We start from the raw sequence: 25256 nt of genomic DNA on the forward strand, positions 1-25256 counted from the left end.
CCAAAACTTATCAGTGACCCTGGGTGCTCAACCCTCGGGGTGCACACAGAGCCTTCCAATAGGGCATCAGGGTTTCAGATCAGCAAAAACTCCTCTGCTGGAGAACGCCATGTCTCTGGAAGGAGCCTGGCAGCAGCTGAGCTGTTCCCAATTAACCATATATTTTAAGACTCCAGAGCTCACCCTGGGCACTTCAGCTGGCATCTCTGAGCCATTTCACTAATATCAGTGACTCTGGAACTTCTCCCATCATTCTTGCTCTCTCTTCTCTACTTCATGCAGAGTCGAAACGGCCTTTATGAGGCAGTAGGTGGTAGACAGAATATCAGCCAAGAGACCTTGGAAACCTTACTAGCTCTGGTCCCCTTCCTTTTTACAGTTGGTTGATCTACAGGTCAGAAGCTCGGGTTAGAGCACAGAATGGAGCGTAGGGTGCCTAGCAGCCATTACGCTGCTCACGATGAGAATGAGAATGGTTTAGACAACTTTCATTTCCTGACTGCTAAGCATACGAACACCATCGCTATAATTAGGGTGTATCCTGCCAGGCCAGTCTTGGGAGTGGGAGCCTGACCCATATCCCGCTCTCCCTGCCTTCTCTGCAACCACCCCATGTGCACATGTACTGGTTCAAACAACAGTTACACAGACTCTGTCATGGACGTGAGGACCAGTGATAGTGAGAAGCAGACACAGAGAAAGGAAGAAGTTAGAATTTATTCCAGAAGACAATGGCTGCAGCATTTCGCTTCCAGGGAGGATAGTGGACGTGATGTACAAGGCTATGGCAATGTTGGCTGGACAAGACGTGACGTCAACTTGCTCAGAGGCAAGAGAGCATGCAGTGGCAAGACGAAAGATCATCTAGTGTGAAAAAGCTGAGAATGTAACCCGTGATTGAAATAGGGGGCAGAAAAAGGAATTCAGGTTCATTAAAAGTGACCTCGTGAAATAAATTATGGCTGATGGAGACCCTGATAGAAGAGGCGTCTTGTCATCTGGCTCGATGTGAGAAATCGCTTTCCTTGGGACATTTCCCTGGTGACTGGGGAGTGTGGCCTTATGTTTCAGAAGTGGCAGCAATTATGTCATTCCCTTTGCCACTGCCAGTTGGAAGAGTCCCTGGAGTTTCATGTGGAGTTCGGAATCCTATGAAAACCCGCAATGTAAGGGATGTTGGTAGCGTTTGTTGACTGCCCGCTATGTGGGATTTCCTTCTTATGTGTTGGCACTTCCCTATTTGAACTGATTTCGCCAGCTGGGCTCCCACTGCACAAATCAAACAAATCAGAGGGTCACATGTCTTCACCTCTGAAACCTAGGGCTGCACTAAGATGCTCAGCAAATCCAATATTCCCGCCTGGCACTTTAGGTGATTCAAAGCACCAAAGATGAAAGGGCATTCTTTCCCAGAGCAATGCAGGTTGTCATCCACAGCAACACCTGATTCAGAGACACTGGTGGCCATGGTGTGTCCAGAACTGCAGAAGTGTCCCCATCACACAGTGTTGAGGTGTGGTTCTGGCTGTGATCACGCTGTTGTACACTCTCATTTTTACAATGTCTCTGAGCCTGAATCTTCATAATTCCCCGAGCCACGTTTCCCAGACTGGGTTCTTAAGTGGAACAGGAGCTGAGACAGAGTTAGGACCACAAGTTTCGTTGCAAAGCAATACCTGTAAGAGTAAAGGAGAGGAAGCAGAATCGGGCACAGGAAGCCATCACCATGTGGGACTGAGGATATCTTCTCTAGCCTAATGGGGAGCTCTGGAGCAAGGGTTTTCCATTAGAGGGGTCCTCCCTTGGTCATAAAAGGAAGACCCTAGTTCCGCAAACTTACTCTGTCCCTGGCTAGAGGCCCCCTGGTTAGGGTGTGATCTCAGCTCAGACTCCTAAGTCGTGCCTGACAAGTGTTTATTGTCAGTGGTCAGATAGCCACTGTCCTTGCACCTGGGCAGCGGGTTCCTTCTGGAAGTGGGGTCAGAGTGGCACATCTCTCAGTCAGACACAGGGCACCCCTTGTGCTGTGGGGATCCTCTCCCTGCACATTTGTGGATAGGTCCTCTAGGGCTCTGGTGGGCATCCTTTCTGCAGGAAACCATAGAGGATGGAGGTAATTGGAGCAAACTACAGCCCCAGCCCGTGCAAATGGTGTCAGGGCTGCAGCCAGTCCTCCTCACCTTCCTCATCTTTCCATTCTAAAGTCTCCTTGTCCTCAACTGCCATCAAGGCCACTCTCAGTGTCTTGCTTGGTGGTGTGACCCAAATCCTCATTCCTGAGGGGAAGAAGATATTCAATGCATGTCATAGCCATAAGAAAGTTGATACAGCTGTACTAAAAGCAGACAAAATAGACTATAATTTAAAAATGGAAGTGGAAAAGCAGTAGGATGGAAGGAACCTGGGCCTCTGAGAGGTCTTGATTTGGTGGAGCCACCTGGCTAGCCATAGACCGTCCACACTAGACTGCTTCCTGAGAAGCAGTCTTCTATTTTTGTAAATGTGAACCTGTAATCTAAATCCAGTTTTTTTTTTTAATAATCCAAGCTTTAGTCATTGATTTGAATATGACGTTGATCTAAACTAAATTATATACAATAAAGCTTTCCTCTGGATTTTCTGTTCTTTCGATTGATTTCTCTGTCTGATTCTTTATTCTTTTAACAATATCATCATGTTATGTGTTACTACTTAGTTTTAAAGCTAGGAGATTCAAGTGCCCTCAAATTAATCTTTATTTTTAAATATTCGAAATTTAATGGACATTCATAAGAATTTTTCCTTCTGTACAAACTTGAGTATGATTTTTAAGTTTCTTGAATCACTGACCTGACAAATACATCACACCATTGGTAGTAAGAGTACTTTATGCATTTACTAGGACAAAAAAAAAAAGCAAACAAAACAAAACAAAACAAAAAATTTAGAGTTTCAAATATGTCACTCTTAAAGGGTAAATTGAGCAACAAAAAAACTCCCAAAGTATCTAAATGGAAAGTGGGAAGAGGACTTGAATTGACAGTTTTCCAAAGAAGACATACTAATGGCCAACAAGTACATGTAAAGGTGTTCAACATCACTAATTATCAGAGAAATGCAAATTGAAACCACAATGAGACTTCACTTCCCACCTGTTAGAATGCTATTATCAAAAAAAAAAAAATCAATAGATGATCAACACTGGCAAGGATGAGGAGGATGAGAAAAGAGATCACTGGTGCATTTTGGTGGAAATGTAAATTGGTACAGCTACTATGAGAAGAGTATGGAGTTTCCTCAAAAATTAAAGATAGAACTATCATATGATGAAGCAATTCATTTCTGGTATATATATCTCAAGGAAATGAAATCAGTGCAGATACTTCCAAGTTTATTTCAGCATCATTCACAGTAGCCAAGACATGTAAACAACCTAAGTGTTTGTTGACAGATGAATGGATGAAGAAAACTTGGTACGTGTATACAATGGAATATTATTCAGCCATAAAAAAGGAAATCTTGCCATTTCTGACAACATGGAAGGACCTTGAGGGCATTATGCTAAATGAAGTCTGTCAGAGAAAGACAAACACTGTATGAAATCGCTTATGTGGAATCTGAAAACTCCAGCTCAAAGAAATGAGAGTAGAAGGGTGGTGGCCAGAAGCTGAGCGGTGGAGGAAACAGGGGGATGGTACCCTGATAATGAGTGCCTTTCAGAGGTCTAATGTAGACCATGGTGAATAGAGTTAACAATACTGTATTGTATTCCTATAAGCTGATAATGAGAGTAGAGCTTTAATGTTCTTACCTAACAACAACATCAAAGTGCTAATTATGTGAGGTGAAGGGTTCGTTAACTACTCTGATGGTGGCAAACATTTTGCAATATATACGAGTATCAAATCATCACACTGTACACCTTAAATCATACTATGTTATAGGTCAATTTTATTGCAACAAAGCTGGAAAATAACAAGAGTAAATTGAAGAGGTAAATATCGAGATATTCACCTTGTAGAGTCTCCTCATTTAGGAGCGTAGTGAGAATTTATTTAAGACTTTTTTATGTACCTCATAAACCATTATATAGGTTTCTTTTTAAAAGTCTGCCTGCCTCTTATTAAGTTTATTAGTAGAAATGGTATAATTTTGTTGATCTTATAAGTGGGACTTTCTTGCTGGTCCGTATTCTGATTATTGCTAGTTTATAATTAAAATAGGATTTATCATCATTTACCAGCTATGTGATTTGGGGTGGCTACTGAACTTCTCATGGTTTCAATCTTTTAACGAAATTAAAGACACATGTATAATAGCCATCTGAGAGAGTTCTTGTGAGAAATAAATAAGACTATATGTATTACATACTTAGTATAGGACCTAGAACAGAGAAAACTAAATGCATAAAGTACTCTTACTACCAACAATGTGATGTGTTTGTCAGGTCGGAAGTTTAGGCACTGCTCTCACATGTATGCCAATACAGCCTGCTGTCAAACGTCTAGCCCAGTCCAGCCAATATCCTGGAGGATGAGTGGGAAGCCCTGGCTCGTATGCTCCTGGAGCAAAGGGACACAGTGCTCCCCGGGCTCTCACCTCAAGCTTCTGCCCCCGACTTCCATTCTCAGCAAGAGCCCAACACAAAAGGAAGAGCTGTTCGGGGCCAGAATGTCAGGACCAGACTGTCCTTCCAGAATAGTTACATCCAACTCCTCAGATTGAACCGAAAACTGAGGTTCAGAGAGGGAGAGAGATTTGTCGGAGGTCATCCAAGAGGTTGGGAGGCAAAGCTGGGACTAGAGTTCAGGTGCACTGACTCCCACACCTGTGCTCGTCCTACTGCATCCAAAATGCTCCTCCTCCTGTATCTTTGACCTTTCCAAAGAACTCCCTTGTCCAAAGGTAATGGGCAGGTAGACCAGTGGCAGAGCCATGAAGTCATTCAAGTTTGCTAAGCGCATACCCTCCACTCTCTTCCCTACTCAGATCTGCCCCTGCCTCCAACTTTACTTCTCCAAAGAGCACTATTCACTGGTCACGCTCAAGGATCAAGGACTTGGTGTGTCTTGCCTCCTCATTCACATCTTAAAATGGAAAGTTGGGAGAGGCTATTGCTTAACCACGGAATTAAGTGTTAATGGAGGCGTTTCAGGCATGAAGAAGTGAAATGCTTCACGAGCAGAGAATGCTTCCCAGCATCTGTCTTTTTATGACTTCTAGGGAGGAAAGAGGTCCCTGGGAAACATAAAAGGGAAGGACATGAGGAGCTACAGGTTTAGCTACAAGGGTTGGTTGGTTGCACTGGCAGGGCTGACAATAGCCAGGTCAGGACTATGGGTCGATTGGAAAGGAGAGAAACTACCTGCAATTTATGCAACGCTTTGGTTTTTATTTCCCTGCTCCTACGCCAGGGGCGAAATTTCCAGATTTCCATTTCCTGCTGATACGGAGACTAGTTTTTGGGTTGATTATTGGATCTGTAATATTAAGCCCTAGGAATGGGCCTCTTGCTCCTGCCCCTAGCTCTCTTTTACACACCAGGAATGGCTCCCAGAGGACCCTCTCGCCCCCACTCCCACCGGGGAGAGGGAGTCCCAACTCTGCCCCCACCCCGCCAGAGCTTCCAGGAGAACAGAAGTCAAAGGAATCAAATGAATGGAGTGGAAAGCAGTCTTTTATTGGAAAATCAATGTGGGAAGCAGCCCCAGGCTTGGGCATCCTCATCGAGAGGAAGGATGAGCAGTGTGGGAAGGGTGGTGCTATGGGGACCAGCCCCCTGGGCCTTCACGCGTACAGCCAAGTCAGGATTCACCTGGGAGGAGAGAGGAGAATGGGAGACATGATTCGGCAGGTCAAAAAACTCAGAAGCCATGGAGGTAGGGTCGAGTCCTCACGCCATCCCTCTCAGGACCCCAGTTACAGCCTCTGAGACCCCCTCAGCAGCCCCTCCCCCTCGGCCACCAACCCCCCTTATCTTCTCTCCCATCGACCTGGGATCATTTCCCACTGCTTAGCCTCAAGTGTCACCTCTTATTCCATTCAGTTCTTACCTTACTGGGGATCCAAACAGGCTTTTCCGCAAGCGCCCACACAGCACTTCTTGACCCCTGGGCACTGAATATCGGTCGCACAGGCATCAGGAGGATCCAACATGGCGCACCTTATCTGAACCACTGGACAGGAGCCAGCCTTAGTGATTATGACTGGACCGGGTCCTAAGAGATCTATTAATGGAACTTGTGGGGGCAGAACTTGACGTCTGCCAGCTTCTTGACCTTTATAAGGAACTGTTGAAAGAAGAAATGGGTGCACATTTAGACCTAGTGTCCCTACTTCAACTATCTGGTCTTTCCTCTAGGTCCAGCCACTGCTCACTGCAGTGTCCCCCAAACTATGACCTGAGATGGGGGAGGGTCACCCAGGCTAGCTAGTGCTCTCAGGATGGTGTTCCCTGGGCTTTGGGGAAGGGGTCTACGGGACCATGTTGCCCCAGGTGTCCATTTCTTCGTCTCCCTCCATCCCAAGTCCTGGCGAGGAAATGCCAGACTGGAGTGACTCCCAGAGGTGAGAGGGACACACTGTCCTGTCTGAGGAAACTTAGTGGAGGGGAAGAGAGTCCTGAGACGTATGCCAGGAGACCTGAGCCGCTCCTGGCTCTGCAGATTGCTTTGACAATTCCTTACTCCTCTCTAGGCCTCAATGTTCTACTTGGAAAAATGGCAGTCTTCAAACTACATGATTTCTGAGGCTCTGTTTGTTCTTAACCTCCTCTTAGAGGACTGATACTTAGGTGTTTTTATAGGGCAGACAGGTAAGGGGCAGATGCCATGATAAGCCCAAATTCCCTCATTGCATATTCTGCAGAGGTATCAATACCTGAGGCCAAGGCCGCATAAAAACCCTTGTTCCACAGACAGTCCTGATATCTCAGTCCTGGGGTGGAAAGCATGTGGAGTCCACTAGGCAACTCTCTACTTTTTCTGGATACCATGGAAGTGATCACAGGCTGAAGCATAGGCTCGAGCTCTGCCTGCTGCTCCAGAAGTGCTCTCTGCAGGACCCGGTTTGCCCCAACAGCTTCTCCTCAAACCAACCCAGCCCCAGCTAGGCCACTTGTCCACTTACCTCCTATGACAGCTGCCTGGGCTGCCAGCATCCCAAGGACGAGAAAAACCGCCAGGACCAAGAAGCTGCTGGACCTCATGTTGTCAGGGAAGCGTATGGCTACGAGCAGAAACCAAGCCCTGTTTTATGCAGCCTTCGCTTGGCCTGGCGCCAGGGGTGGATCTGTGGTTTTACAAGGGCAAGACCTACATTTTTGTAGTTCTACCAGGAAATATCCACCCCCATCCTGGGAGGGACCTTGGGGCTTTCCCTAAAGATTATTCACAGAGAGAAATGGCAGACGCCGTGTTACGTCACCTCTGACGGTGCCAAGAACTGTGCTGCTTTCTCACGGAGGTGCAGAGCTGCCGGCCCATAGGCACCATCAGCACAATTATATATCTATATATATCTATATATCTATAAATATAAATATATATCTATCTATATATATAGATATATAGATATATATATATTTAGAAAGAATACGAAGCCCAAAGAAAAGATAGAAAAGATAGAAATCACTCAAGGTCATTCAGCAAGTCTCTGATAGGCCCTATGTTCTGATTTCAAAACTGATTAGTTCCTGTCCCAACAAGCTCTACCCAGACTTACCTTAATAGTTTACCCCTCCCAGCATCAAGCTGGGCTTTCCTTTCATTCTCCCCTGGCCCTGAGAAAAACTCTCAAAGGCAAATTTGCTTTGAAAGTCTCATAGCTCAGCACTGCACTTTGCCATGTCACACAGGTAGATCCTGAGATGCACCAAGAAGGTAATAGGGATGATAGAATTCTCGGTCTGGAAGAGAGAAAACACCTAGAAAAGTAAAAGGAAAAAAATAGAAATTATAAGATGGACATTTACCGTGCACACACCCAGAATGTCATCCTCCTTAGAACAGCAGGTTCAAAGGTTTCTTTGAACCCTTGTTTCTTTGTACCATCAACTTAAGAGTCTAATGGGGACTGCTAATCACAAAGTAGAGGTGTGTGTGAGAGGTGGGTGCTCAGGCGAGGTCTGTCGAAGTCCTTTATTTGAGTGGACACTTAGGAGAAGAGGAAAGTTCCTCCTTTTGGTAAAGATACTAGACATGAGTCTGGGAACTTCGGAAGCTATGGTTCCAGTCTAGAATGAGTTCAACTGTGTGAGAAAAATGAACCTAATTACAACACTAAGAGAAGCAGAGAAGAGATGGCGAGAGAGAATGTGTAATAATCTGCCCTTCATTCCCCTTTTCCTTGACAGCATCCCTTCCCACACCTTTCCCAATGTTGAGTTATTACCCAATAAATTAAGCTTCTTGACTAAGCTAGTCTGAGTTGGTATTCTGTCATTGTTACCAAAGTTGACAGTCATAGAAATTAGTACCCAGAAGTTGGGTGTTGCCAGGGACAGAATCTGAAGTGTGGAAGTGACTGAGCTGAATTCAAGTGTGACAGGGAAGAAAGGAGACTAATGACTGGCTAGTAAACCAGTTGACTAACTCCCCATCCTTTGTCTCTTTGGACTCAGACCACATGCCCACTAGCGCTATAAGCAAAGGTTCAAATGTTGGAGTCTGTTGGCTACTCTAGAAAAAAGAAAAAGCTCATTGCAAAATAAATCATACGAACAAAAAAGTGTGTAGAACACACTAGATTCTTTAAAGAATAGCATTAAAATGGGCAGTGTGTACTCACCTGCCAGGTAAAGAAGATGACTATTTTCCATATATGTACCCTTTTGTCCTACCTCCCCAATTGCTTCCCTTCCAACGCCCCAGAGGTAACCACTTATGTGGATTTTCCTCTAATTAGCCTATTCGAGTATCTTGCCCATTTTAATGAGTTGTCTATCTTTTTTTCCCTATTGATTTGTAGAGAGATGAAACTCTCATGTATTATTAGTGAGAGTCTGTATTGGTATAACCAATTTGAAAATCAGTTTGGTATGAACTATTAAAATTGAACATGTGCAAAAACCTATGGTCCAGCAATCACACTCCTAAGCAGGTACCCAAGATAAATATTTCCACATGTTTAGCAGGAGGCATGCACATGAATGCCCACAAAAGTACTGTTACTAGTAACAAAATACTGGAAACAGCCCATATAACCAACAAAAAAATAATGGATGAAAATGTTATAACATACTAATATAATGAAATATTATATAGTGAAAATAACATAAGTATGTCCATTTAATATTTATATATAAATATAGTTATGAATATAAATATAGTCACAATGTGACCAGTTAAAATAATGTCAAATGAAAAATGCAAGTCCCTCCCAGCCAAATTTTTAGAATTATATGCTTGTTACAAGGTTCGAAACCAAGGAAAACTAAGTAATAGATTATTTAGGAATACTTACACATGTAGTAAAACTCAAAAAGGGGTAAATAAAAATGAGGAAATTATAAACATGAAATCAAGATAGCAATTAACTCTGGAAATGAGGGAAGAAATATTTTGTCTTATTTTGTGCCTATGTATGCTGAACGTTCATTATATCTTACTATAGCACATCTCTTCTTATTTTAAGCTTATAATGCCCTGTTCATAGTAAGGGTTACACTCCCCTGCTTTTATCAGCCCGATAGTCACCTTACTCCTAATTGTGCTGAGAAGTCCGACAATAATCTAATGGGTTTTCCTTTACAGGTTACCGTCTTCTTTTCCTTGGCTGTCCTGAGAATTCTGTCTTTGTTGTTGATTTTTGATAATTTTAATACGATGTGTCTTGGTGAAGGTCTTTTTGGGTTGAGATAATTGGGTGTTCTATTGACTTCTTGAATTCCAAGCTCCAGCTCATTTCTTAGATTTGGGAAATTCTTTTTAACTATTTGTCTGAAAATGCTTTCTAATCCCTGCTCCTTTTCCTCTCCTTCAAGAATTCTTACTATTCTTGTTTCCTCTCTTGATATTATCAGCTAGTTCTTGCATTTCTCTTTCATTATTTTTCATTCTTTAATTTCTCTCTTCTTCCTGATTTATTTCTTGATCTCTGTCTTTGATATCACTGATCCTTTTCTCCATTTGGTCAACTCTGTTTCCCAAGCTTGTTATTTCATTTTTCAACTCTTGCAGTGTGGTCTTTATCTCCAGAAGGTCTATTTGGTTCTTTTTGAGGGTGTTAGTCTCCTTGCTAAGGAACTCATTCTGATCATCTAGTTGTTTTTTCAATTCCTGAAGTTGTTGATATGATTCATTTCAGATCTCACTGAGTTTTTTCAGAAGTACCATCCTGAATTCTCTGTCATTTAAGTCACATATTTCTATGTCTGTAAGCTTATTTTCTGGAAATTTTTCTCTTTCTTTCTGAGATGCCTTGTCACCTTGGTTGTTCATGATGTTTAATGGACTATTCTCTGCCTGGGCATTAATGGAAGTGTGTTCTGCTTTTTTCTTTTTCCAGAAAGAAGATTTATATCCCTATTTATTTATTATATCCCTAGCCTGTTGCAAATAAGGTGTTTTTCTTTTGGTTTCCAGTAGGTGGCATCTAAGCCTCTTGGATCTCTGCTTTATATAAAGTGTTAATAATGTCTTTTTTTCCCATATAGATGTTTAATCATGCTCGCTACCCTCAGTTTGCACCTTAAATATAATGAAAATCAAAGCCTGGTGAGTTTTTGTGACCTCTAATGAAATAATTGATTCAGGCAATGATTATCCATAGCTTCAAACGTCATTAGGTGAAAGTTTGGGACTGAATAGTTACAGGGTGTCAACTCATCACCTCACAGTTTATTTGTTGTTTGTAAGTAGGAAAGCACAACTTTACAATGGGGGCTTCAGGGGATATAATCTGAAACACTTTAATCTATCTTCGCCACACTAAAAGTGAGTTGGCAAGACCTGTGAAGTGTTCATGCCAAAACAGTTGAACTTGAACCTCATCAAGCCCCTGCAGCTAACATTCGTCTATGGGAAATATGAAGGATAGAGAAGTAAGTTGAAAGATATAGCAGGGAAGTAATATGGAATATTCTAAAGAACAGTTCGTCTGTGTTTTTCAACAAATAAATAGCATGCAGAAGGCAGATGAGGAAGGGAAGAAAGAGAATTCGGAGTTGGAGGGAACATTCTAGAAACTTATGAGACATTACAACCAATGCACTGTGTGCACCTTGTTTAGATTCAGATTTGAACAAACCAAATGTACAAAGTCATTTTTGAGACAATAAGAAAAATAGAATACAAGTAGAATATTAGATGATATTAAGATATTACTGCTAATTTTGTTAGATATGACAACAGTATGGGGACTACATGAGAAAATGTCCTTATTTTTTCGAGATGCATACTAAAGTATTTAAGAGTAAAATGCAAGATGCATTGGATTTACTTTAAAATACTTAAGCCAAAAAGGGGCGAGAATATATGTGAAGAAAGTGTTGTAAAATGTTAATTGTTGAGACTTTTAGTTATAAGATGAACAAGTTAATGGGATCTAATTTACAACATGGTGACTGTCATCATCAATGCTGTATTGTACATTTGAAAGTTGCTCAAATGTTCTTGCTATAATGACAACGACATGATGGTAATTGTGTGAGGTTGGGGAAATATTACTTAACTTACTGTGGTAAGCATTTTACAATACATTTGTGTATCAAATCATCATGTTGCACACTTTAAACTTACACAATGTTACATGTCAATTACATCTCAATAAATCTGGGAAAAATGTTAATTGTTGAATCTGAATGATGGGTATAAGGGTTTCATAAAAGTACTTACTGTTCTTTTGTGCAATTTTGAAAATTTTTGTGATAATTTTTTACAAAAAAATTGTTTTAGGGACTTAAAAATGATTATTAGGTTATTATGGAAAAACGAAATACTTGTGACATGGATGATTGATAATATAGATTAATGAAAAATAATGAGATACCACCAGTCACAAAAATGTATTTTGAAGCTGCAATAGTTACAAAAGCAGTATTGGCATGAGAATAAACAGTCAAAGGAAAAGAATAGACAATCCAGAATCAGCTTCCATTTACATATTAAGACTTGAGTTTTTGATTAAGTTCTGATTCCCAATCAATGGCAAAAGCTTGAATTATTCACTAAACGATGCTAGGATAATTGCTAAATAACTTAGAAAAAAAGGATTTTCCTATCTCATACTTATGCCTAAATAAATTTCAGATAAAGAATTAATATGTTTTTTAAAAAAATTACTAAAGAATTATAAGTAAATATAGTAAATAATTATTTGACATCAGAGTAAAAAAAGACTTTCTTCAGCATAAAAACGAAGGGAGAATAGACAAATGAAAAGACCAATTTGACTACCCCCAAATCGAAAACTTTGGTACAAAGTAAAAACAAGGAAACAAATAGAATAGGATTAAAATAAGCATTTATCAAGCTCACTTCATTCAATTCTCAGAACCACCCTATAAAATAAATATTATTATCTCTATTTTATAGATGAGTAAACTGAGGTTCAACAAAGTTAAGTAACTTGTCCAAAGTCACACAATTAGAACCTGGGGGCACTACGATTCAAAACTAGGTCTGCCTGAGTCCAGTTTACATCTGCTAACCACTTTATCATACTGCTTCTTGTGTATGACAAGTTAGTGGTATCCTTAATATGTAAAGAGCTATTACAACTCAATAATAAAAGTAAAGGTATGTCAATAAAAATGGGCAAAGTACTAAACCAGCCAATTCACCAAAGAAGAAATACAATTGGTCAGTATAAGCATATCTCACCTGTGATAGGGGAAGTCTCTGACGATTGGCAGCCAATCAGAATTACAGGAGGTGGGGCTCAACGACTCCACCAAAGGAAGGAATGTTGGTCAGACAAAAACAGGAAACACTCATCTCCTGCAGAGCAAGCAGGTGGAGGTTCTCGCATACTCTTTTACTTCCTTTCTGAAATGCAATTTCAGGGTATTCAAAGCCTGAAAAACTTTGCTCTCTAGTTTTCATTTATTTATTTATTTTATTGAGGTATAATTGACATAGAACATTATATTAGTTGCAAGGGTACAACATTATGATTCGATATTTACATATATTGAGAAATGGTCATCACAGTATGTCTAATCAACCACACGTAGTTACAAATTATTTTTCTTGCCATGAGAGCTTTTAAGATTTACTCTTATCAACTTTAAAATATATGATATACTATTAACTATAGTTACCATGCTGTGAATGCATCCCTAGGATGGACTGACTGACGTATGTATGTATGTATGTATGTATGTATGTATGTATGTATTTTGTAAATGGAAGTTCGTGCCTTTTGACTGACCTGGGATTTCTAATATGACAAATTTACCCCAAGAAAATAGAGATGTGACTCAAAACATATGTACAGAGATTGTTGTCATAGCTTTACATATGAGAGTGAAAAAAAGAGAAACCTATATATTGCACAATAGGGAACTGATTACATGTGTTTTGGCATATAAATCTGATGAAACACCGCGGTATATTAGAAACGATGATATTGAGGGACACTTCATCACCCAGGAAAATGTCTAGGAAATCATCCTAACTGAAAAAGTATTTCTTTAATATGCACATATAGTTTGTAATCAGGAAAAAAATAGCTTCAAAATTTTTTCCTTCTAAAGAAAGCTGCCAAGAGGATGCTAGAATTCCCAAAGCAACATCAGATCATAGACTACAGGGCCCCTCTTTCCTGAGAGTTTAGAAGACGGCATGAGGAAGTCAAGTTAAACCCAAGGAGGAACCTCCCGACTGTGAGGGTTGTCCCAGACTGGAACATTCTCTTCCTTTCTCAGGGTCAGGTGGGGTGATGCCTGGCTTCTGAGGCCCAGGAACCAGCTGGGGACTGTGAGGAGGCAATGATGGGAGTCCCAGCTTAGCTGGAAATTGACTACGTGTCCTTGGCCTACAGTAGTCTCATCTTTCAAATAGGACGGTGGGGTCCTGGTGAGGTACTGTGGCTCATGGGGTTTCTGTTTGGGGCCCTGTAGAACCCCGAGGACCAGCTGCCTCACTTCCACCAAATGCTGGAGGTAAATGATGTGAAATCTAAGGGTGGCTCCTTGGTTGAGATGATTTTTTTTTTTTTTTTTTTTTTTTTTTACTCAGGATCCTTTAGGGCCAGGGATGGGGTCCCAGAAGCCACTTACATCTGTTGCGACCAGTGACTTAAGCCAAACCCAAATCTGTGCTTCATCTACCTCTGACAGCTGAGCTAGACCTAGGCAGAGGGCTGTTCTACCAGATGCCACTGGAGGTGATCTCATCAGTGGCAGGCCTGTCTCTCCCTCCTTTCCACAGGGGCCCAAGAGGAGAGGCCAGGGCTGGCCTCACTCACGGTACCAGCCTGGGCCAGGGTTCTCCAGCAGGGAGCTCTGACCCTAACCCAAGTGCTTCCTAGGCACCCAGAACTCTGCAAATGTTTGCCATTCAAAGCTGACTCTATCCCCTGCCTAAGCCATTGCTGAGGCTCCAAGATCATAGAAAACCAGGAAAGGCTCAATGACCTTCATCCATTGTAGAGATGAGAAGAACCGAGACCCGAAGAGGGACAAGACTCGCCCGAGATCATAGCCCAAGTCAGCAATACAGGCAGGACTGGATCCCAGTCCCCAACACCAGGTCCTGCCTCCACCCATCGTCAATTCTTACGCACGTGCCCTTGAATGGAGGCTCTCGGCAGGAGGTGGGGCCAGAATAAGGCAGACAGGTGCTGCTCCATCCACCCCCTCTCCTTCCTTCCTTCAGTCAGCAGCTCTAGCCTCCCTGGGGCTGCAGGTGTTAATTTAGGAGCCTCTGGGCCCTGACCTTATTAGGTGCCAGCAGCAGAAACATGAGGGCCCAGAGCCTCCTCCTCCTGGTGGCCTTCCTGGCTTTGGGGAGCCAGCTGCCTACTGCCTCTGGCAGAAAGAAGGGAGGTGAGTGTGGGTAGATCCCTCTGCTCCAGGGACTAGGTGGTTTCTACCTCTCTGGGGATTGTGAGGGTTTGGGGGAGGCAGGCGATGCGGCATATGTCTGTGTGTTTGTGTGTCTGTGTGCCTGTGGATGCCCGCTTCTTAGTGCTTCCAGCAGCTTGAGTTTCGTTTGTGCTTATTTGCACCTGTCGGCCTGCCCACACCTATATCTGAGAGCATCTCCCTGCCAGTTTCTTGGTGCTCGTCTGTGCCTGTCTCCATGTCTGAGTGTGGGATTTTGGATGCATGCATCGCCTGTGTACACGTATATCTTTGTGCCTCTGGGGTTGGAGAGCTAAACCGTCTATACCTGCTCTGCTCTGGTTGTTTCCACAGAAGTGTGTGGATCTGCGGGTCCTCCTGGCAGAGAGATGACCATTTCTGTCGTCTTCTGTGGCCAATAGGGCCATCCCTGGTCTGGTCTCCACTCATCTTGTTTCTGTCCTTCTCAAGTCCTCCCCGTCTCCCAGCCCAATCAGTGGAAGGGACCCTGGAATTGAGTAGGGACGTGGTTTCTGGGATCTGGGTTCTGTTGAGAGGAAGCTCTACTCCTTCTTCTCTTCTCCCCGCCTCTCCCAAAAGGTGAGGGAGGCCAGGGCTGTTGGAGTAGCTAGACAGGTGCCTCCGTCCCCACCTAGGCGAGGCCTCCACCTCCATCCCCTTATGGGGCTGAAACACCTTGACCTACATACACCTGTGCAGCCCTGACCCTGCCTTGCAGGAAGGAGACAGTAATGGGGACAGGTCTCGACCTCCACAGGGCTCCAGGAGCAGTTCCCTGTATTGTCTTTGCCCCCTCTTACCTAACTTATGCCTCCCCCAGAGGCAGGGGTCTCTCCCTGGGGATGATCTGATGTGGGGAGGAGAGTGCTCAGAACCCCCAGGCTGAGCAGGGAAGGATGCCGGCAAGTTCCAAGGCCAGACCCCATGCTGGCTGTGATTCATGGACCATCACCACATTCCTCCTAGCTGCAATGCTGTGAGATCACGACTATTTTTATCCCTATTTTGCAGATAAGGAAACTGAGGCTCAGTGGGAAACCACTTGCCCAAGGCCACAGACTGACTCTGAGTCAGTGTTGAAGGTGGCAGTCGAGGGCAAGTGTTTAGAATCAGGAGGACTCACCTCCCAAACCTACTACTCCTTGCAAAATGAGGTCTCATGCTTCTCTCTCAGAAGTAAACGGTGTCTTGAGGATGCTGGTCTCCTCCAATTCATCGCACCCCTGTCTTGCCCTGATTTTTCCCATGAGACTTCTGCCTGGTTTTCTGTAGGATTTCAGACAGTGGAGGAAAGTGGCAGAGCTGAGGGAAGGGAAGTCTTGGCTTATTTTCTGTGGACATTTATAAAATTCTTCCCCTGCCACACACACACTCAAATACGTCTGTGTGTCTCTGACATAAAGAACCTGGTAGTCCCTGATAGACAGGAAGTGTCTAACAAGTGTTTTCAATGGCTATGTTGCTTTGGAGAAGAGTCCTGGTTCTGTGTAGCTCTGTGCATGTGGTGTGTGCATGACTTTTTATGTTCCTGTCTCTGTTCACACCCAGACGTCTGCTATATGTTTATATATATATATGACTGTGTATGTCTGAGTGTATGTGTAATTGCTGTGTACGTAGATTTATGTGTATAGGCATGTATACATGGCAGTATGCCTGTATATTTGATTATGTACATATGTCCTGGTTCATATGTACACATATGACTGTATTTATACATATATATATATAACAATCTTGTATATGTCTGCATGTGTATACACACACACACACACACACACATAGGTCAAACCATATGAAATTGCTATTGGTGTTTGCCAGAGCAGGGGGGTAGAGGGTGGGCGAAATGGGTGTAGGGGATTAAAGGTACAAACTTGCAGTTATAAAAAAAGAAAAAAAATCCTGGGATATAATGTATAGCGTGGTGTCTATAGTTAAGAATGCTGAATTATGTATGTGAAATTTGCTAAGAGAGCTTAAAAAGTTCTCATCACAAGAAAGAAAATTTTAACAATGTACAGTGGTGGAAGTTAACGAGACTTACTGTGGTGATCATTTTGCGATGTATACAAATATCGAATCATTACGTGATACACCTGACACTAATATAATGTTATATATCAATTATACCTCCATTAAAAAAATGAAATAAAAACGAATAAAAGTAAAACCATCTAAAAAATAAAAATAATAACTTACCAAAAAACAGGCAAGAAGTAAGGGGTGGAGAATTCGGATCTTGTGATTCCCAGGGCAGTGTTTATTACGTAACTCTGAGCTGCCTGCAGCTGCAAGATCTGGGGGGTTCTCTTACAGAGAAATCTGGGGGATGTCCACCAGATGACGGGCCCTGCCTCCTCTCCGTGCCTGACCAGTGTGTGGATGACAGCCAGTGTCCCTCAAGGATGAAGTGCTGCCACAAAAGCTGCTTCCGCCAGTGTGTCCGTAGGGTCACAGGTAAGCGTCCGCCCCTACCTTGCTGGCGGCCGAGCCCCAGGCCCCGGGGACAGGCCACAGGCAGGGCTCACCCAGGCCCCTGTGTTGCAGTCAAGCTGGGCGCCTGTCCCGAGGACCGACTGCACTGCCTCAGCCCCATTCAGCATCTGTGCCACAAGGACTCGGACTGCAGGGGCAGCAGCCGGTGCTGCCTCGGCGCCTGCGGCCGGGACTGCCGAAGCCCTGTCAGAGGTACGGGCTCCCGGGTGCCCGGGCAGGTTCTTTCCCTCTCTGAGCCCCAGCTCTAGGACAGTTCAACAGGCTTAGCAGGATACGTCTCGGGAAGCCTGCCTCCCTCCCCCCACCCGCATCACCAGAATTGGGAAAGTGGATGAGGTGGAAAGGGTCCTGTTAGGACGATGGAGGGACTGGGGATCCTTGGTTCTCTCAGTAAACCTGCCGGTGTCCCCTGGGCCAGAACCCTAAACTGCTCTGCGCTTCAGCCTGCCTTTCTTTGTGAAGAAGGTTGGGGAGGCTGTCCTTGGTGGTTACCAGGAGTGGGCTGATGGGGTCTGGGTGAGCAGTCAAGCCCAGAACTCAGAGCCCTGGCATGGGAGGGGGTTAACCCTTTCCTTCTCTCTCCTCAGGCTAATTCTGATTTAGGATCCATGGCTCTGAGCCTCAGGATGGGGCTCCCAGCAGGAAGAGATGATGGTGGGGTGCCTGGGACCCTGCCATCCAGACAGCACCATCTCTGCCAGTCGCAGTTCCAACCTTCTGATAAACACGGACCTGCCTCCGCTTCCCCTGCAGCCCTCCCACCCCTGGGTTTTCCTCCTGGGAGTCAAGGGTCATGGCTAGACCTCAGAGGACCTCTCTCGGTACCACTGCCACTCTGAGCTTCTCATCCTTCCTGACACCCACTTTTACATCTCTTTGTACATGTGTTTCTTTCACCTAAAGTGCCCAATTCAGGTAGGCCTCTCTTTGCGGGGTCCTGACCCCTCCCTCAGGCAGCCCAACGAGCCCGAATGCACGTTCTAGCAGAGTTTCCCAAACATCAGTCAGTTCACAGTTCTCACCATACCTGCAAAATAGCATCGCGATAGTTCGTATACTGCCTGTACCCCTATTTATCTAACGTTTTTCCTTAAATGAACTCACTTTTGTACATAAATTTACTTCAAAAGAAAAACTTGCTATCACTACCATAAATGGGGTAAGCGAGATCACTTGCCATGAATAGAATGTAATTATAAAAGCAAATGCGATGTAAGCAGCTAAGTTCCATTAAAATCATATCTGATTAAACAATATTAAATAATGTTATTAAATTCTAGCTAGATAAGGCCACCTGCCAAGACTGTGAGCCTAAAGTCCGCTTTCTGTCTGTTATAATAAATGGAGTTTGGCAAGGGTTATAGAGATGTTAAAGGCACAGGTCTCTAAACTGATACTTTTTTCATAGTATAATCAGGACTAAAAAGAGAGGAACTTTCTCACTCCAAGAGTCAGTGTTGTATTACGTGCATCCAGGTGCATCCTGAGGTCATTTCAAATTGCTCCATCCACATTTGGGAAAATGTTGCTTGAACAGTTGGGATGTCATTATTTTGGGGGGGGGGTCTGTCCCCATCATTGATTGGACAATACCTCATTCACCTTGATTTCTCAAGGGCCTGATCTGTAGTCAGGGCCTAACAAGTATGTGGGCAGGGGGTGGGGGAGAGGGGCGGGAGGGCATCGATGAGAGAATGACAACCGTCCCAGTGGACATTTCTGGATCCAGATAGCTAGATTCCTGACTGTCCCTTTACTCAGGATTTGCTTGGGGGAGGGGAAGGAGGCTGGCTGACCTCTCTCTGCTTTATCTGCCGGCTCTCCTCTTGCGTCTTCATAGAATCTGGGGCTGGACAGTCAACTGTGGAGGCAAAGTTGGGAATCCTGGATCTTTCCTTGTTCCCTTGACCTTGCAGTATGGTCGCAGGTGAGTCACCACTCTGCACATCTGTGCCCTGTAGGAAGATGGAAAGAATTCTACTTCCTCACTGCCATGGTCCTTCTGGTGTGATTCAAATGCCTGAGCTTGACTCAAAGCAGCAGATGCTAATTATATGGATACAAGGTGAGGCCTGGGAGGGGAGAGGAGGAGAACAATCTGGGAGTCGCTGAATTCCCTGTGAACGTGGATATTTTCCTTCCTCGTTCTGGGCCTCGGTTTCCCCATCTATAAACTCAGGTGCTTAACACAGATACTATGGCACATTGTATTGTTTGCCACAATTGTCCCTTCCCTCTCTACCCTTAGCATGGCCTCCCTGGGGTAGAATATACATCCCAGGCCCGGTGATTTGGGGCTTGGCCCTGGAACTTGTTTTGGGATGTGGGTGCAAGTGAGAGTGAGATAGTTGCGGGGCAAGCCACCAGGCTGCTTGCAGCTTCCACCCTCTGCCATGAGGAGAGCTTGTCCGGAAGCCGCTGGTGTCAAGGCGAAAGACACCTGAGAATAGGCTACGCTGTCCAGCCAGTCCTCACACCTGTTAGAGGGAAATGCATGTTTACGGCAGAAAGCCAGGGGGATTGGGGGATAGTTCGGTACAGATTTGCCACAGTAAGAGCTTGGCTATTTCAGATAATGATTATTATTCTTTAGTGAATGCTTGCTTTATGCCTCGCACTTTAAAACATCTTTGCATTCATCCATCCTATAACCATTCAACAGTGAAGGAACAGAGGCTTTGAGATAAGCGACTTGTCCAAGACTTTTGGTTAAAGGTGAACTAGTCAGGGTTAAACTATACCATATGCTTCCTTAGATAGTAATAAAATCAGCAACAGTTTAAATTATGATTTTTTGCCCATTTCACATATGAGGAAACAGAGGCACAAAGAGGTTAATTTGGCCAAGGTCGTGCAGTTTATAATTAATAGAGCTGGGATTTAAGTCCAAAGGAGTCTGATGCCGAAGCTTACAACCTTACTGACTGCACTAATTATATTCTGAATTCGAAAATTCCTTCCAGCCCTAAAGACTGTTTCTACACCTGAATGATGGGGATTATGAAGACCCAACGAGGTTAAGTGACCAGCCTCAATTCTAGGCAACTGGAACCCGAGTCTGTTGGTACTCCGCTCATTGCCTTGAGTTTCTTTCCTGAAAAGCAACAGGAGGAAAAATTAAGGGGTTCCGGGAGGAGGCTCCCAGGTGAGCCGGTCAGGACCTGGCTGCCAAGGGGCCCATGGCTGTCTGCAGGCTTTGACTTCTGGGCTAGTTTTCTGAAGTAGCAGGAGGTGACAGGTCACAGGTCATGGCTTCTGCTACAGGTGGAAGTATCTACATGGCCCATTCTAGACAGTCACCTGCTCTGCTTCCTGGCTAACTCACTACCTGTTCCAACAGGTCTGTGCTTTGGTCTATGCAGTGCCAGCTCTGTCCTCAGCTACCAAATTCCAGCCCGTCCAGCTCCATATCCACTCCCTGTCTCCACTGCCCTTCTGGGAAGTCTACTGGGAGGCTGGACACCTGGGCCTTTAATCTCTCATCTTGCTTTCCTCCCTCACGCATTCAGTAAATGTTTGCTGAGCACTTAGAACAGGCTCTAGGCTATGTGTTTACAGAACTCATGTACTAGAGGATGAGACAAAGCCCTAGCTCAAGAGTGGCATGATATGAACCAGACGAGAGGAATCCAAGAGACTACGGGAGGCCAGGAGGGACCTAACTCAGACTCGAGACCAGAGAAAACTTCCTGAAGGGTATGACAGCCAACCAAGACCTTGAGTTTTAGTAGGAGTTAGCTAAATATGACACTGCTACCCATCCGTTCTCCACGTCTTCCTTACCGACAGCAATGTCGCCAGTTAGAAATATTTGCCCACTGGGAGGGGTTTCCTAGAAAGCTGTCGTTTTCCTAACAAATGAGACAGACTCAGCCTTTTGCCCAGCACCCATTTGTCCTTCGTCCTTCTTAGGTCACGATGCTGCAACTAGAACAGCTATCCAATGACTTCCAGGATTGCCTTGGGTGTGTTTTCAGAAGCAAATCTTGAGATGAAGATTCATAGGATTTTTTTTTTTTTGGAAACGCTTCCAGGAAAAATGGGTATGGGAGTGGAGAAGTGTACCAAGAAAGGAAGTAGGCCAGTAAAGATGTGACATCAGGCAACTTCCCACAGGAGGGTTCTAGAGACAAGTGTAGGTGACCCTACAGACTTGTCACGATGGGGCGAGGGAGCTGGAGCATCTATGCCTCTGTACCCCTCTGTCGCCAGTTAAGAACTACAAGTTGGGGGATATAAATTCCCAGGCACTTAAGGCTCTCCCTGTGTATGGGCATAGCTGGCTCCAACGGCCTTACAGACGTCCTTTGACAACGAGATGCAGATACTAGCTGTCGGGAGGGAAAGCATGCCAGGAGCCAGTGTGCGTAAAAGCGGTAAAGCGATCCGAAGGGCAAAGCACCAACATCGTCTGTTACAAGAGTGAAAGGCACACAAGGTTAGTGGAGGAGGAAGTGACAAGGAGGTTAGGTCTTCAGCGCCATTCGTGGGCAGCTGCACCAGCTCCGGACTGCCAAAAAAAAGTCAGCTTCTCTCTGACAACGCCACTATGGTTCACCTTTTGTTCTTGCAGCTAAATTAAATCCTTACTGCTGTACTGGGTTTAAAAAGGGGGGCAGGAAGAGTTGTTCATGGAGGGGAACAGTATGTACTTCCCCTCATCACAGTCCTGAAAGATACTTATTGTTCCCATTCTACAGATGAGGAAAATGAAAATCCTGGGGGAGACATCGCTTGACCTATGGTTGCACAGAAATTTAGTGGTTAAAGGCAGGATTCAAACCCAGTGTGTTAGTTATCTATTTCTGTGTAGCAAATTACCACACACGAAGCAGCTCAAAAATTTCTGTACATGATGCAATATCAAGCTTAATCCTCAGGGTAAAGCCCCATTGGTTCAGGTGTCCACTTGGAGCCGAGATGGAAGGAGAATTTGGGGAGCACCCCATCTATGGCACTGTATGGATACCCCTTTAGCCCCAGAGGCCCGTACGCCCCTCTTTCCACTCCTATCACTCAGGAATTCATCTGAAGCTCCAGATACCTCCCGGAGCATGGCCTGGGGATGAAACCAGATCGTGGCTCCATTCTCTCTTGTCCTTGGGAAACAGGTCGGTCTTTTCTTGTTTAAAAACAACCTCTCCAACTCCAGGAGGAACTCCCTGAGTTTTGGAGGTAGTGAAGGCTACAGATAGTACAGGGCCAGGAAACAGGAGACCTGCTTCTCTGCAGATATGCCTCAGTTTCCTTGTTGATAACATGAGGGAATTGGACAAGAAGATCACTGAGCACCTTCCTGTTCTTTCTGGGGAAGAACTAAAGTAACACAGCCTAGAGCCGAGCTGTCTAATATGGTAGCCACTAGCCACATGTGGCTTCTGGGTGCATAAAGTGTGATTAGTCCAAACTGAAATTAGCCGTAGGTGGGTGTAGTAGGCAGAGTTCTACGATGATTCTCAGTGACCCTTGCTCATGTATAATTTCTTTCTGTTTGAGTGTAGGTGGAACCTGTGAATGTGTGTTGTATAGGGAAAGGTCGAATGTCTTGGGTGGGCCCAGCCTAAGCAGGTGAGTCCTTTAAAAGCAGAGCCTTTTTCCCTGGCTGGTCACAGAAGAGGAAGTCGGCACTTTGCTTTGCCTGGAAGAAAGCAAATATCCACCTTGAGAACTGCCTGTGGGGCTATATGGCAAGGAATCGCAGACAGCCTCTAGGAGCCAAGAATGATTCCCAGTAGACAGCCAGTAGGAAGAGGGGGGCGCTCAGTCCTACCACCACAAGGAAATGAATTCTGACAATAAATTGTGAGCTTGGAAGAGAACCACAGCGCTGGCTAACACCTCGACTTCAGCCAGGTGAATCGAGTCATGCCATGTCCAGACCTACAGAGATTGTGAGATAATAAACTCGTATTGTTTTAGGTCGCTCATTGCGCGGTAATTTGTTACACAGCAATAAAAAACTAATACACTGGACATTGGAGACAATACAAAAATTAAACTGTAAAATGTCTCATTAACAATTTCTTTATTGATTCCATGTTGAAATTATACTGTAAATGTACTAGGTTAAATAAAATGTATTATTTAGACTAATTTTGCCTGTTTTCTCTCTCTTTTTAAATGTTGCTATCAGACAACTTTAAATTATGTGTCACTCACATTGTATCTGTTGGACAGTGCTTGTCTGGAGGACTCAGTCAGCGACATGACCCTGAGCGGGTCACTTCACCTCTTCAAAGGCTTACATTTCCTGTCGGTGAAGTTGGAATAATAATGGCACCTACCTCACAGATACATTTGCAGCTTAAACTTATCTTGGCCCAAGATAAATGCTCAATAAATGTTGGTCATTATTATTATTGATAACAATTCATATTTTTTAAGTAGGAATCCTTTCCGTATTCAGGTGCCAATCTCCAGCACCCTCTCCCCGACCAGGCACACAGTAGGGGCTCAATAAATGCTTGTAGATTATGCAACGTCGACAAAACTCTTCAGCACAGTTCTCTTACCTCACAATCCACTTGGAAGGTGGGAATCAGGAACTCACCGGACAGGTGAGGAGACTGAACCCCAAGGGCCATACGATCTGTGTGTTCCTGCGTTTGCGGTTTCACAGCCAGCAGGGGAAGAACTGGGTGTTGAGCAGGCTCAGGCAGAGCCTGGGGCTCATTGCCGGGTGAGGCCATCTTCTCCAACTCCCTAATGCAGATCTGCTGCCGCAGTTTTGGGGGACAGGAATTTGACCCCAGGTCCACAACTCCTAGCTAAGAGCTCTGAGCAAGTGATTGGGCTTCAACTGTAAAACAGAGAACACAAGACCCTGATTCTGTCAAATCCGTGTCAGCAATAGCTTAGATAAGTCACCTGAAGCAGAGAGCCTGCCTGGCTCATATCAATTTAGGAAGCTATTATTACTGTTGCTCCTTTGTCAGAGAAGCTCCGGCTGAAATCCTTCTCTACGGGAGACCCTCGTCCCCTACATGACTCCTCGTCCCCTGGCCCTTGACTTGGGGAGATGCCCCATTTTTAGGGACCAGTCTCCAGGCCCCCCTCCGCCCCCGCCCTCCCCAACCGAGTCAGGAATAGAAACCAACTCCTCCTGCCGCCCGCGGTCTCCCTCCCTCCCCAGGCAGCGATCGATAGATGCGGCCTCAGCCGCGGGGGACGGAGGAAGACGGGGAAGGTGGGGGCAGCTGGGCCTCCGCAGCAGCCAAGCTCAGCGGGGCCGCCAAGGCAGAGACTCGCCCGGGTGCGGCCAGCGGCTCCCAAGCCTCCGTGCCTTCGGGGACGCACGCGCCCAGCCGGCGCCGTGGAGCTGCGGCGACAGGTAAGGGGCCTCCCTCCGGGAGGGGCGTGGTCCAGGGAAGGGGTGCGGCTGCCAAGAGTGGCGGGGATAGGGGTGGGGGAAAGGCCGCCACAGCTTCCCCGTGCAGGCGCATCTTCCATGAGACCCCCAAGGAGGGAGCAGTGTGGGATGGCCCCGCTCTTAGGGCTGGTCCTGTTTGCGCATCTGTAAAACGGGATTAGAAAACCTCCGGGCAGAGTTGGGATTGGGGATTCAACCCAGTGAAGAGTACAAAGTGACTAGCACATAGTAGGTGATCAAAGTGTGGAGAGTCTTGAATCACAAACTTTAGTTTCCAGCATTACCTGTGCCATGGATTAGCTGGGTCGTTTTGAGCAAATCACTTAATCTTTCTTACTGACTGCTGGGGAAGTTTTGTTGAATTGTCCCATTTCATCCAATAGG

General features: G+C 44.9%; 2 protein-coding genes across 2 annotated transcripts; one reads left to right on the plus strand and one right to left on the minus strand.

The window, feature by feature from the left end:
* Window positions 1-5638: 5638 nt before the first annotated feature.
* PI3 (peptidase inhibitor 3) lies at window positions 5639-7809 on the minus strand. The gene is made up of 4 exons (XM_036229093.1): window positions 7702-7809; window positions 7108-7206; window positions 6033-6272; window positions 5639-5794 (listed from the first exon to the last, which is right to left on the minus strand). Exons 2-3 carry the CDS (start codon window positions 7184-7186, stop codon window positions 6034-6036), a joined length of 318 nt encoding a protein of 105 aa, XP_036084986.1. The 5' UTR covers window positions 7187-7206; window positions 7702-7809; the 3' UTR covers window positions 5639-5794; window position 6033.
* Window positions 7810-14883: 7074 nt separating this feature from the next.
* WFDC5 (WAP four-disulfide core domain 5) lies at window positions 14884-18118 on the plus strand. Its single transcript, XM_016152454.2, has 4 exons — window positions 14884-14968; window positions 17324-17464; window positions 17555-17695; window positions 18091-18118. The coding sequence occupies exons 1-4, from the start codon at window positions 14884-14886 to the stop codon at window positions 18093-18095; spliced, it is 372 nt and encodes a 123-aa protein (XP_016007940.2). The 3' UTR covers window positions 18096-18118.
* The last annotated feature ends 7138 nt before the right edge of the window (window positions 18119-25256 follow it).

This window comes from Rousettus aegyptiacus, unplaced genomic scaffold (assembly GCF_014176215.1).
Source record: "Rousettus aegyptiacus isolate mRouAeg1 unplaced genomic scaffold, mRouAeg1.p scaffold_m13_p_12, whole genome shotgun sequence".
Taxonomy (NCBI): domain Eukaryota; kingdom Metazoa; phylum Chordata; class Mammalia; order Chiroptera; family Pteropodidae; genus Rousettus; species Rousettus aegyptiacus.